Raw genomic sequence first — 13,405 nt, forward strand, 5'->3', positions numbered from 1 at the left:
CACAATTTTCAGCGGCCAGTCACAGCACCCAAAGGCCAGAAGTTACACCCATAAACTTAAGTGCTGTATATTAACATTCAGTTTTGGAGACTTTATAGGATAACAGGCTGCATGGGTTGACAGGGCAGGTATTTTAAATCCTCAACAGGAAAACCACTTAAATAAAGATGCATACTAACTTTTAAACAAAATGTATTCATTTCTGATCATTCTTGCCAGCTAACAGGCACCACTGAATTAGGAAGCCACATTCTGTAATTAAATACAGAAGACAAAACTTTAGTACATATATACATATGCACACACATGTATATAAATGTGTGTGTAAGTATATATATGTAATAAATTCATTAAGTAAAATGACTAACAAACACATTGTATTATGTTCAGTTCACATTCCTAGAGATATTATTTTATTTTTTTGTACAGAAATGTACCAGACAATTAAGAAAATCCCGAATTTGCACACGATCGCTATTCTCTTCATTTTTTTCATGGTACCTGCAGACAGAAAAGAGGCTCCACAGATTTGACAAAACAGTATTTAAACTTCCCATTTTCATACTGTATAACTAATTCAGTGATTTAAAAGATATAAATTAGGTTTGGTAGTATCAATGATATATTTACTATATCACCAAGAACAATTGCTGAATGATCTTTATCAGTCAGATATCAGGTATAACAGAGCATACCCTGACATCAGAGGAAGATACAGGCATGTAAACAATAGTAGCTGGCTATGTTGATTACTTCACACAAGAACTCAAGAATTTTGTTAAATTCAACAGCACTTAATCATCACACTTCTACAAAACCTGCAGAGAGGAAGGGGGAAGGATTCATACATATTTTCCAACTTGTCTTCCTAGAAATTATAAAAGAAAGGGATTTAATTTACAGTATTTAGTTCTGCAATAAAGAAAAAAACAAGTGCACTTGAGCCCATGCATACTGTATGAGAATGTTAACAGTACAATATGATCACCATTAAGTAGTATGATAAAAGGCTACATTGTGTGAATAGAGTCCATAAGAAAAAAATATCTATATAGAGGCTTCAGTCAATTTAACTAGGTCCTTTAAGAGCTTTCTATCTTCTCTTAGAACACTTCCATAAAAAGTCTGTGTTCCCTCCTTGCATAAAAGGATCATTTGTTCCCATTTCGACACAAATTGCTATAAAGATCCTTGATCGATAGCTATATCTTACCCTGTATTTAGTGTTCAGAAAAAAAATGGACTCTGCAGGATCTTTCTATTCACCTGAATAGTGGTGCTCATAAACAGCAGGGGACTATGAAAAAGAAAACACAAACTGAGAAATGCTGTGGCCAAACAGGATTACTCATGTTACTTTATTTTTAGTTGGACATAAATTATTTGATGAAACTAAACAGATGGATGTGGGGCCTTGATGTCAAATTTTTATTAAAATTTTACACTATGCAAAAAAATAAAAAAAATATTTAAAAAAATATTGTAGTTTTATCTCCTTTTTATTTTCATATATACACTGAGATGCATTCAGGAATTTCCAAATGTTTGCATATGACTAGTGAAATATTTTATCTGTAAGGAACCAACTAATTCTAACATTTTTCCATGAGGCTTGCACACCCAAAGGTAAGGAATCCTTCAAGTGGGTAGGACAGTCTTTTACACCCAAAGTGTTTCAGATTTTAAGAGGGGAGTTGTGTGAGAATTGCTTCTTCATGCCATTTCCTCATCTTTTAACATGAGATGTCTACCCTCTTTGAAACATGTACCCCCTTCCTTCTACAACTATCATCTTGACATATGTTCAAATACACCAATTGAACACAAATATGATGCCCCTTCTCCACTGAAGTCACATGCAAAATGTATGCCAGGTGCTGTAAGAGCAGAGCATGGCCCTTAGAGCTACAGAATAATCAAAATAAAGGGTTTATTTCTACTGCACCTCTGCCTTTACTAAACCCCCGGATAGATGTTAGTTTATTTTTCAAAACATAAAAGGTAAACTTTATGTGGCATAAAAACCACATTACCTCAACTTTTCTTTAATAAATATACTTTTATGATGGGGGCGTAACTATATCTCCCCTCCCCTATGAACATGCTGTTCCAGAGACTGCTTTTCATGTTAGCTCAGCCTTTACAGGAATGTTAAATAAGCCCTACGGAGTCTCAACAGCCATAAGGTAGAACAATTCCACCTGATTTTCACACATTGCACTATCTCCCAGTGCCAAAATATTATTTTCCTCCACTGTATCGCCATAGCTGTTGTGCTTCACTCAAACAGTCTGGCACTTTTCATTGCTGGCAAACATCAACTCAGGAACGGAAGGAATCAGCATTCTTATACAATGGGCCAGTATTCTTCTCAATGTTGCATGAAGACGCACCAAATCATTTAAGACACACGAACCCTTCTGGTAGTGGTTGAATTACAAGTGAAGATGAGAAGATCCACAGGTCTTACAGATGCATTAATAATCTAATATGTGACACTAAAAGACTGGTGCAGAAGTAACAGCATGTGAGTTTGAAGCCCCAGAGAATCTGCCCAAGTAATTAGTCCTGGACAAACATACACCAGCTTAATAGGTTTGAAGTGTCACCTTTTCTGCAAGGAAGGCGCTTGAGTAGTGTGTAGTCTCTGTTTGTACCTCTGCATCTGCTTTGACCGTGAATGCAGTTTGTTGAAGAGCTCATGGAACTTATTTTGTGGAAATAAGGTTTCTAAGAATCTCTCCAGAAAGACATACACCATTCTCTTATTCAGTTGAGCGTGCTGGAACATTTCAAAGACCCGAAGAATGCCTTTTCGAGTTGTCTCAGCGCCTATGATGTGCTTCAGCTCATCTACAAAAATAAAAATTACACATAAGTTCAAATCAAATTCTACCTGTTAACAACAAATTTAAACTGAATGTTAAGTCTTTTGAGTAATTTGTCTGGATTTTTCAAAAATTATGTCGCTTGAATTTTGAAGTGACAGTACCTCTGTTATAAATAGCATGAAAATACTAAAAGTTCTCTTATAGCCGAAATGATCTCCAAAAATTACTTCTTTCACACTGTATATGTGGAAAATATGCAAAAAATATGTATGCTTTTTTATAGTGAAATAATGCTGCATTGGAATACATATTTTTAATGTACTAAGCTTAAATTCTCTAGTGAAACTAAGTACAGGGTTGGTTCTAAGAACTACAGTTGCAAAGGTACCACATGTGAAGATTTTCAGTGCATTAACAATTAAAACCACTTTCATTTGGTGGTTTTAAATCAACATTTCAGTAAATCAACAAGAACACTAACATTAACACCACTACCACTAGATGGTAAGGACTATTTAGCTTCAAACACAAACCCACTTACCTGGCATTACCTCCAGTAATTTGGTCTTCCCTGCTACTCTTGTTCTCATTCTAATAGCTTTGTCTCTCCGCGGAACAGTCTCTGCTAAAATGCCATTGGGCCAAAAAGCATCTCTGTAACAAAAGCAAATCTGTCAAAATACATTAACATTTTAATCAAGTGAAAGGTTCTTTTTAATCCCTTCCAAGCTATCTCATAAAATAAATACAAGAAAGTAATTTATACAGAACTTCATACACTTTAAATATCAGAGCAGGAAGAAGAAAAGTGAAAAAGGAATAATCCAAAGTAGGAAGTATGATACACTCAATCTAATTGTGGTTAACTTCATGCTACTTTCAGCACAGGAACATCCAAATACCACATACTTGTTGCATAAAATATATGTAAAATTTGCTTTTACCAATCAGTCTCCATTGCCACTGACAAACTGTAGCCTTAGGTCTATTAACTGTTTCAACAGATCTCTGACAGAAGTTAGCCTATGAACACGCTAACTCTGAGATGAGGTCATTTCATTATACTGTAATGCCCCATGCAAAACACATACCTCTGTCTGAAAAGCTATTTTTTCCCTCAGTGAATGACGCATTCTTTTTCTGAGTAAGACACACGTGTTTTTACTCAACTTTATTAAAGAATAACAGAGTATCTCTAAAGTATGACCCTTTGGCTAATAGGTTATCCTACTGTACATCTTTCACCCCACCCCACACCCCAAGAAAAAGGCAAGGGGAGGGGTGCTATTGCTCAACAGATTTTGCAGAAGCCATTAAAACTTCTAGAAAGAATATGATGTAACATACAGATTGTTCTATGAAGATCTCTGACAAATTCAAAGTCAGACTTTAGTTCAATTGTTCCATCTTGTATGGAACATGTATTAGCATAGATCTAGGGTTTTTAGTAGTAACAACTGCTTGCCTTTTAAGACTGGGCATGCACATGCCTTCATCAAGGTAAACAAGACACTTCATCCAGTCATATCCTGAATTCAGAGACATAACTATATCACAGCTGTTCAGGGCCAGTTAACAAAGAATTTTAAGGAAAAGGAGAAAACTGTAAAACATTTTTCTCCACGTGACAAATACTTTCACTCACTTAAAACAATTAAGAAGCAGGACTTACTCAAACTGTATTTCTGTACAGTAATTTCCTCACACAAAACAAATGGAAGGGATACACAGATATTAGATATCAATTGACAAGCATTTTATATTTAATATATGTCATAAAAGACATACCTGAAGCGTTTTACAGCATCTGCTACTTGTTCAGGAGATGTCATCCAGTCAACATGATCAACTATTTTCCTAAAATCAAAGCAACAAAGTCTCATTTTGTTGTTACAACAGAGAAAAAAAAAAAAAAAAAAAAAAAAAAAAAAAAAGCATAGCATTTTGATAAGCATTCTGGTGCAAACCAAGCATAACTTCAGCTTTTCTCCAACTCCATACATAGGTTCTATAAAGCTGCACATCAGGAAGGCAAACATCAATTCTCAAGATAAAAATCTAGAGCTCACTGATCACTCTTTGAACACTGCTAAAATTAAAGCCTTTTTCCATTTGAGCAAATACGTGATGACTAAGGAGGTTGGAAAACTGACATTACATCTTCAGTGTTATATAAATGTTCTGCTTGCAGAGTTCTCTTCATGAAGTGTTCTTCAAATTCTGTTTCTGTATGCAAAGAACTTACTTAAAATTTCAAATTATCCTACTTATGTATGAAGTTACTTTATAATCTTGAATACAAATTTACTGATCACGAAGTTTGACCTTCCTTCACCAACATATACACACAGCTCAATATTCAGATTTTGCACGTTTACAGAAATGCTATAAACATCTGTGCATCCCAGGACTGATTTCCTAAACAAAATTTGTTTTTTAAACAAAAGTAAAAGCAGAACTTTGTTGCAGAATGCCATTACACTTTAAGGATCTGCAAACACAAGGTCTGACTGCTGAACCAGAAGAAGCTGTAAGCATCTGGAACAGTCCCAAATGCACACATCTCTGCACTAAGAAAGCTGCCGTCTGTGTACAAACTCAGCTAGTTTGTTGTATCACAATCTGAAAGCAGCAAAATTGTTCACAGAGCTGTTCAATAGGGTAGAATGATTTTGGAAGCACAGGTCTCAAGATAGTTATCATCTTCCCACTAGGAAGTATTTGAAAGCAATCCAGTGCTATATTATTACAATGCATCACCACTACTGGTACCATGAAAACTATATGAAATAGTGATAATGAAAAATATACTCATGAATGGTACAAAGTACTCTTTCAGTAATTTCCTCATCGTAATAGAAAGCTACTTTTCACTGACAGAAATCAAAGTCTTAATTTATGGCCCCACACCAAATCAACAATTTAATGTCAATTAAATTGTTTCTAGAAGACTTTGTTCTTTATTTTTACTTACTTTTCAGAAACAAATGATTAGAATGGGAAACGTGGAAGCAGTAGAATTCTATGTTTGTATATTAACAATAAACATTAATTATTTAGCACTACTAATAGCATGTGAATGAAAGGGGTATGTCTGAATTACAGAGACACAATCATGGGATCCCACAGCATTGTTTTACTTTTCTCTCCTCCATCTTTTAAAGTGAGAGGAAAATATTAACATACCAACTAAGTACAAGTTCACCCAACTTGATAATGCTAGTGTATCATTTGTAGCACCGAACAGATGAAACCAGAAACGGGGCAGAAAGTAATGAAGAGTATTAACAGCAAAAAGTATAATGTTAAAACACGGGTGAAAAAAAAATGTATACCATCAGTATTAAGTTGCATTCACAAAAGCCATGAACTCCATGTGAAAACTTTTGTGTAAGTACTCTGGCATGTAAGAGTGACCAGAACCGGTCTTTCAGCAACATTGTGTGTATCACCTTTTTACAGCACATTTGCACTTCCTTTACCAATCCTCTTTAAAGGGGAAGGCAAGAAGATATAAAACACAGTAGTTGAGCAATACCAAAAAGGATTTCTAGACACATTCTACATAGCTTTACTTACACAATAGCCCTCTAAAAGAAAAACAGTACCTGTTAATTGTGTCACCGTATGTTGCTCTAATAAGCTGTTGAAGCAGATTTTTTATATTTCTTCTTAACCACTGATTCCTTTCCTTTAAATCAAACACTTCATCCATCAGGAGGAGCATTACTCTAAGTGGGATATTGTCATCCACCTGACCGAGTAAAAACAGGATCAATCAGTAAACTCATTTCAGCTCAAGAAAGGTACTTTTTTTTTTTCATGGGACAAAAAAAATACTGAGTCCCCTATATTAGGATTTCAATAACTATGTGAAATAATTTTTAAAGATGGATAGTGTACATTTGCAGGAACAGTCAACATCTACATTATTTTTAAAATATTAAAGTTTGAAGAAGTTTACTCAATTTTAGTAAGAGTATTAATTTTTACTCCGTTATTATGTTTTATCCTACAGTAGCTGCTAATATTAGCTGCTAGCAACAAAGCCTGCTTATATGCCAAACTACAGCAATCTAAACTTTATGTTAATAGAATATCTTAAACCATTAGATAAAAATATAGCATTTGGAGTTAATGTATTGCACAGTACTGCACAAAAGACCACAGTTGTTTATCTCAAATACAATGAACGTGATTTTTTGGCTCAGTCATTACCTAAACTTTATATTCATTATTAAAACTTTATAGAATAGCAAATTAAAAATTAAAATTATTTTACATCCTCAGAAAAACAAAGACTCAATACCTTTTCTGTGGTTTTGGATTAGGATTTTTACATTCCACATATAACCTTCATGGTTTTGTGTACTGTTTTAAATGTGAAATGCTCTAACTGGAAGACTGGTTTCAGCAAGCAGTGCAACTTCACCTGTATTTTACTTGTGTTTGCACTACATTCTTAATGCTACCATTGAAGAATTAGCAAGACCTCACTACTACCAGAGAATTTTTATTTTACTTGGTGGGCTACACAGGTACATCTCACTTCAGAGTGAGTTTCTAGGGCTGGAACTGTGGTTAAGAGTACCAAGAACATTTTTATATACAAATGGAACACAGTGGAACATCATTCATTCAGCTAGAGGTGCCACGGATCCACACCTCACTTTTACAGTATTGTTTCCCCTAGCTTAAAAAATAAGAAATGTAAAATCCTATTCAAATTGACATATTTTTGTCTGATTTAGTGACTGTAGTTTGTGTAGAATTCATAGCAGTTCAGAACTGAAGGGTTTTAAAACATTTGAAATCTGCCTTTCAGAAACACATGATATGTTAACTTAGAAGCTATTAAGAATCGAAGCTCCTATTCACTTTACAGAAGATCAATGAAATATTTGCGGAAATGCTGCTCATATATTTGAGCTATATTATTTTTTCCCATGCAAAAATAGCAGCTTCAGGAGCATTAGAAGATACACATTTGTAATTACAGATTTACAGATAAATACTCTGATACAATGAAAAACAGTAAAGTAGAAAGAAAGCCTAGAAGAACAAATCTACGTTATTTGAGTAAAAATACATCTACCAAGCCATCATAGCAGTTATGCACAGGAAGACAAACTGGAATGCTTTGATGTGACTAAAAAACATGAAACATGAAAGGCAGAACAGGTGCAGACATATGACCATAGCGAATTGCATATAATCACTGGTAATCTTATGGCCTTTCTGTCCTACTTAAAGATGAAGGTTTTTTTTTTTTTTTCTCTCCAATTGTTTTCACATATATGATCAATGTTTCAATCAAAACAATAGCAAAATACCATAGTTATGATAACATCAAGAGCTTAGACTTCACCATCAAGTTTCCTAATATTATTACCTCATACATTCAAAGTATCACATAATGAAAGTTTATTATTCAGGAATATATTAAGTCTTTTTTTTTTTTTTTTCTCCCCTCTCTTCAAAACATACCAAACACTACTTCTGATCCATTAAATGAATGCTCCCTAAAAGGTCACCTCAGAAATCAGACCCTATAAAAAGACAACTGAAATAATGTAACATAACATAACAGTTTGGTATCATACTACCATTGAACTGAAAGAAACTTGAAGAATAACAAAAAAAAGCATATATATATATATATATATATGTAAAAATAAAAATACAAAACACCAAAGCAGTGTCATGTGAATTTTAAGTTACTGCACTGTCATGAAAGCTATTTTAGTACTAAAAATTGATAATTTTAAAAGGGAGCATATCAGTTTCTTTTTTAAAAAATAAGTAGTTTTTAAGCGTTTATTTATCTGAAGATAAATACATTGCTTAACAAAGTAACTAAATCTTTAATTTGGTTTTAGAGGACTTATCATTGAAGGGACAAGTGTCAGACTCACATTGTCATCAATTGGTGCTGCAACACGGCAGTGGTCAGGATCTGAATAGGTTTTCTGGATCAAAGGAGGCACCTGCAATGAAATCAAAAATGTAACGTTTATGAAGGAAAATACTGTATGAAAATAAATCTGATTTATTGCTATTCTAACCAAAACGATTATGATAATGAAAACCAAACTGGCCAAAAGTCAGTTATATACTCAAATGGATAAACATAAAGCAGACCTTTTGTCTTCCAACAAATCAAGTCTTGCATGTATTCCCCAGTAGCTGCTGAAGTTATCAATACCATTCAGACAGTCCACATATTTTCCCAAGTGCCTAGCGCTTCAACTGAAAAACATCTATAAATCCATATGAGACTGATGCTTCTTTAGATAATTCCTCTTTATCACAAGAATTCCCATTGAGTATATCTGCAGATGTGCACACCAGGGAAGCTACCAGCAATGAGAAAGTCCAGAGGCGGTCATTCTCTCACATGTAACATTTAAAAAAAACAAACAAAAAAACAAAAACAACAAAACCATACAACACAGATTTGTTCTTCCCTTTGATGGTGTAAGGGTTAACTCATCTTGGTTACAGTTCTATATCTACCATAAATAACTGTTTTATTAATATAAAAATGTCCTGACCACAGGACCTTAGAGCAAGACAAGTAAAAGGGTAAGGGAAAAGAGGGCAAGATTACTACTTTACAGGACTTCTGGATAGCATGCCTTGCTACTACTCCACACCATTAAGGTGTTGTATTTAAGGAATACACAGGTAAGAAAAGATAACAGCTGTAGATGACAGGACAGGCAGAAAGAAAATTTGATTAAAAACAGAGTTCAGCAAGGAATAAGCAGAAAAGAAGCTCTCTCCTTATTCTAAGTTTCAATACATATGTTCTTTTGCTATTGAAAGAGGCAAATGCCGCAACCTAGTCTTATGAGAATGGAGGAGTATTCAGTTTTTACCAACATTATTCTTGTCCTGAATTAAAGGGTCCCTGCATAAATTTCATCTTCAAATGTGTTACATAATACCAAAGAGAACTCTACATTTGTGTTATAATGACTGCTGAACCTTATTAGAAGTGCATAGGTATAAAACAGATTACTTTCCTGTCTATTGATGTAACTTTTCATTATAGCACACAACGTGAGTTCAAATGACTTGATAGCTAGTCTCCTATTAATTCACTAGTACGCATTAACTACCAAATATTTTCTTACCTTGAAAAATGATTGCTTTATGTCTTGTCCCAATCTCTCTGACATTTTACCCATGTTGTCTGACATTTTAGTCATTCCCTCTGCCAGGCTGTCAGGGAGAGACTTGACTGCATTTGATACATTTCTCATAGAGTTACGCAGTGGGTTTACAAATGTGTCCATCTGAAGGGGAAGATGTTTAACCAGAATAGTATAATGTGTGAGGACACTAGTAAATTAATACACTATGAGAAGTATCACATTGTTCTAGAGAACAATAAAATAAGGAACAACTCCAGTTGCTTAAGTTCATTACAAAATGCAGCAAAATGCAGAGACTAGCCAACAGTTCTCTGAACATTTCTGGTAGCTTAACAAAAAGGATGGACAGCTCAGAGCTCTGAATATGATCAATGGCTCTGAATGTTTACAATTAAACACACAGCAGCTGCTTCTGAAGGGAAATGCATTTCATCTTTTTGGCTGAAGAGTGGACAGCATGGTAACAACAGCAAATACAGAGCAAAGATTTGAAAAAGGATATTAGAAGGAATGAGACTAACAAAAAAAATCACAGATGTCACTGACAAAGTAATTTGCAACAAAAACATGTTTTATAAACTCTTAGTGCAATACATGGTCCCCAATTCAAAATTTTGATTTTGTTGTCATACAAATAAATGTACCTGCTATAGAAATGGTACATTTTTGGTTCTGTGTACCCTGAAATACTACATTAATCACAAATACTGAAACAGCTCACTTGAAATCTTTTTTGAAAGTTCTATAAAGCTGCTTAATATTGGTTAAATATCTCCATTTAATACAGTCATCACACTAATAAATGCTCTACTAAAGTTTCCCTAATAGTGCAAAACATTCTTACCTTCCGTGCAAAATCTCCCTTCCCTTTGCTGTAGGCTTTATTCTCCAGGAAGTCATACACATAATGGGCTAGAGCTGGAGAAGCTTTCATCATTTCAGGATTTAACAGGAGCTGAGTAAAATATGGTTGAAGGGCACTTTTTAGTTAATTATGAAAAAGGTCATGCCGTTTAGTAAAAGTTTACCATGCCTAAAAACACCATATCTTGCAATGTATTTTTTCATTTATTCTCTGAATTTCATTCCAACACTACTCTAAAGATTAAAACAATCTGCTGCCTGGTAATTTCTATAATTTTAACTTATTTGTTAATTATTACATCTCACAGAAAAATACGTTTTCATTATTTATTAACATGTCCATCAAGTCAGTCAACGGAAGTCCCTGTGAAGTCATAGCTAGGCCTTATCTGAATGGAGAAGTTGTGTGTTTCTGCTACTGCGCAGAGTGGGTGCTGTGCCTATCCTACGCAATGGCACAGGAGAAAGTAACCACAGAAATGAGTGCAATGAAAGAAAGTTAAGTGGTGTAGTGCTCAAAAAAAAAAAAAAAAAAAAAAACACACACCACACAACACAGCTCAAGGGGAATGAGGGCAGAAACAGCTGAGAATAAACCAAAAGAGCACAGAGATGGCCAACTGACTAGATAATAATAAGTTTAAACTTCTCATGGTATACTGTTGAGTATTTATCTCCATGATTTATTTGGATTAATTCTGTTAGAAAACTATCTGAATTTTTAGATAGCATTAGCTCAAAACTGAACTCCTGAACCTTCCTGTACTAATATTAGGAAGTACTTATGACGTTTCTATGAAATTTCTGTTTATTCAAAATTAAATTTGGCATTTAGTTTCAGCTGGAACACTTACAACAGCATTTTGTTTCGTGCTTTAAAAAAAAAAAAAAAAAAAAAAAAAAACACACACCACCAACAAAAAATGCTAGCAAGTTATCTACCTTAGGGAAAAAAAAAAAAAAAAAGAAAAGAATGTCAACCAAAAGACGTAACAGCTTACCTGCAAATATGCATTTAAATCTTTTTTCCTCTTTTCCAAGAATTCTCTGTCCATATTGTTAAATGTCTTTTTGCCAGGAAGTTTCAGTATATTTGCCAGATTTTCAAACTAGAAAAAAAAAAAAAAAAAAAGATAAAGATTTTCATTCTGTGTTCAAAGGAGGTTCTAATCACCATGTAACCTCAGAAATTATAGGGGTCATTATTTCACATCACCTGTTCTCATCCACCATATAATATCTGGCAAATAATTTCTGCATCAAGACCAGAACTCAGGCACCCTGGAGATGCCAAAATGAAGGTAGGCTGTCAAGAACAAGTACTTGCAAACTCTTGGGACAGTCAAGTGCAAAATTTAATTTCCAAACATACCAAGTGATATTGAGCTTCGAAATACAGACATATGCTAGATTAGTCTACAAGTTATTCATATGTCATCACACCTGCTCAAAAACACCGGATTCAAGATTATCATTATTATTTGGGCAGAAGTTGGTAAGGTTATGACTATACATCAAGATAACTTGTACATCTTCCTAAAAGATCTCCAGTGAGTCTTCATTGGAGCTTTTCAATACTAAAAGGTGGCTTATAAAAAAGATGATGAGCAACTTTTTGCTCAGGCAGATAGTGACTGGACAAGGGGGAATGGTTTTAAACTAAAAGACGGGAGATTTAGATTAGGTGTTTGGAGGAAATTCTTCACTGAGAGGGTGGTGAGGCACTGGAACAGGCTGCCCAAAGAAACTGCAGATACCCTATCCCTGGAGGTGTTCAAGGCCACGTTGGACAAGGACCTGGGCAATCTGATCAAGTGTAGAGACACCACCATGGCAGGGGGGTTGGAACTAGGTGATCTTTAAGGTCCTTTCTAATTCAAGTCGTTCTATGATTCTGGGAATTCAGTACTTTAAAAAAAAATGACAACTTCAATTTAATTTTGGATTGGGTGCCTATTTCTCACCCCACAAAAAAAAAAATAATAATTCCTGCCCTTTCTATTAATTTTATATAAAAAATTCTAACATTTATCCATAAGATGTCAATAAAAGTATCTCAGACATGCACACAAGAAAGTTCAACATACTGGTGACATTGTTGTGTCTGCAAACTCAATAAGAAATTCGATTTTACTTTCAAAATAAAGTAATACTGTTGGGAGTTTCGGAGATGCTACAATGAAGCACAAAAATAAGATCAGGTAACCCATACCTGTTTCACCAGGTCAGGGATTACTATTAATTTTAATTCAATTTTGAAAAAAAAAAAAAAAAAAAAAAATCAAGAGAAATACAAAATCTTAGGTTTTACTTTGTACTTCAGTGAATTACAAGCATCTTGCACATTTTTTTTCTTTTATTTAAGGATAAGTTAAGAACATGAGCATACACGTATATCAAATAAAAGAATGTCTAGCAGTACACTGAAATGCCAACATCTGTCCCTTCTGAAACCCACCAACCCTTAACATTTTGCTTAAAACCTAAATATGTATTTTCCAAGCTGAGTTTTTATTTCTTAATCTCTGTGACAAATATAACAGATGAACT

The 13,405-nt window shown here is 34.2% G+C and overlaps 1 protein-coding gene across 5 annotated transcripts in view; it reads right to left on the reverse strand.

The window, feature by feature from the left end:
* Nucleotides 1-380: 380 nt before the first annotated feature.
* Nucleotides 381-13,405, reverse strand: part of SNX13 (sorting nexin 13) — a 74,052-nt gene continuing 61,027 nt past the window's right edge. For 3 of the 5 annotated variants that reach the window (XM_084508225.1, XM_084508223.1, XM_084508224.1), the window contains exons 19-26: nt 11,857-11,964; nt 10,836-10,946; nt 9,971-10,132; nt 8,747-8,818; nt 6,440-6,585; nt 4,620-4,688; nt 3,373-3,485; nt 381-2,853 (exon numbers count right to left, since the gene is read on the reverse strand). In XM_084508225.1, the coding sequence (XP_084364351.1) occupies nt 2,606-2,853; nt 3,373-3,485; nt 4,620-4,688; nt 6,440-6,585; nt 8,747-8,818; nt 9,971-10,132; nt 10,836-10,946; nt 11,857-11,964 (1,029 nt within the window). In that variant the 3' untranslated portion in view covers nt 381-2,605. Of the gene's footprint in view, nt 2,854-3,372; nt 3,503-4,619; nt 4,689-6,439; nt 6,586-8,746; nt 8,819-9,970; nt 10,133-10,835; nt 10,947-11,856; nt 11,965-13,405 lie in introns of those variants that run through there. The other 2 variants (XM_084508226.1, XM_084508227.1) reach the window with 2 other exon arrangements.

The sequence above is a fragment of the Aythya ferina genome (assembly GCF_964211825.1).
Source record: "Aythya ferina genome assembly, chromosome: 2".
Taxonomy (NCBI): Eukaryota; Metazoa; Chordata; class Aves; order Anseriformes; family Anatidae; genus Aythya; species Aythya ferina.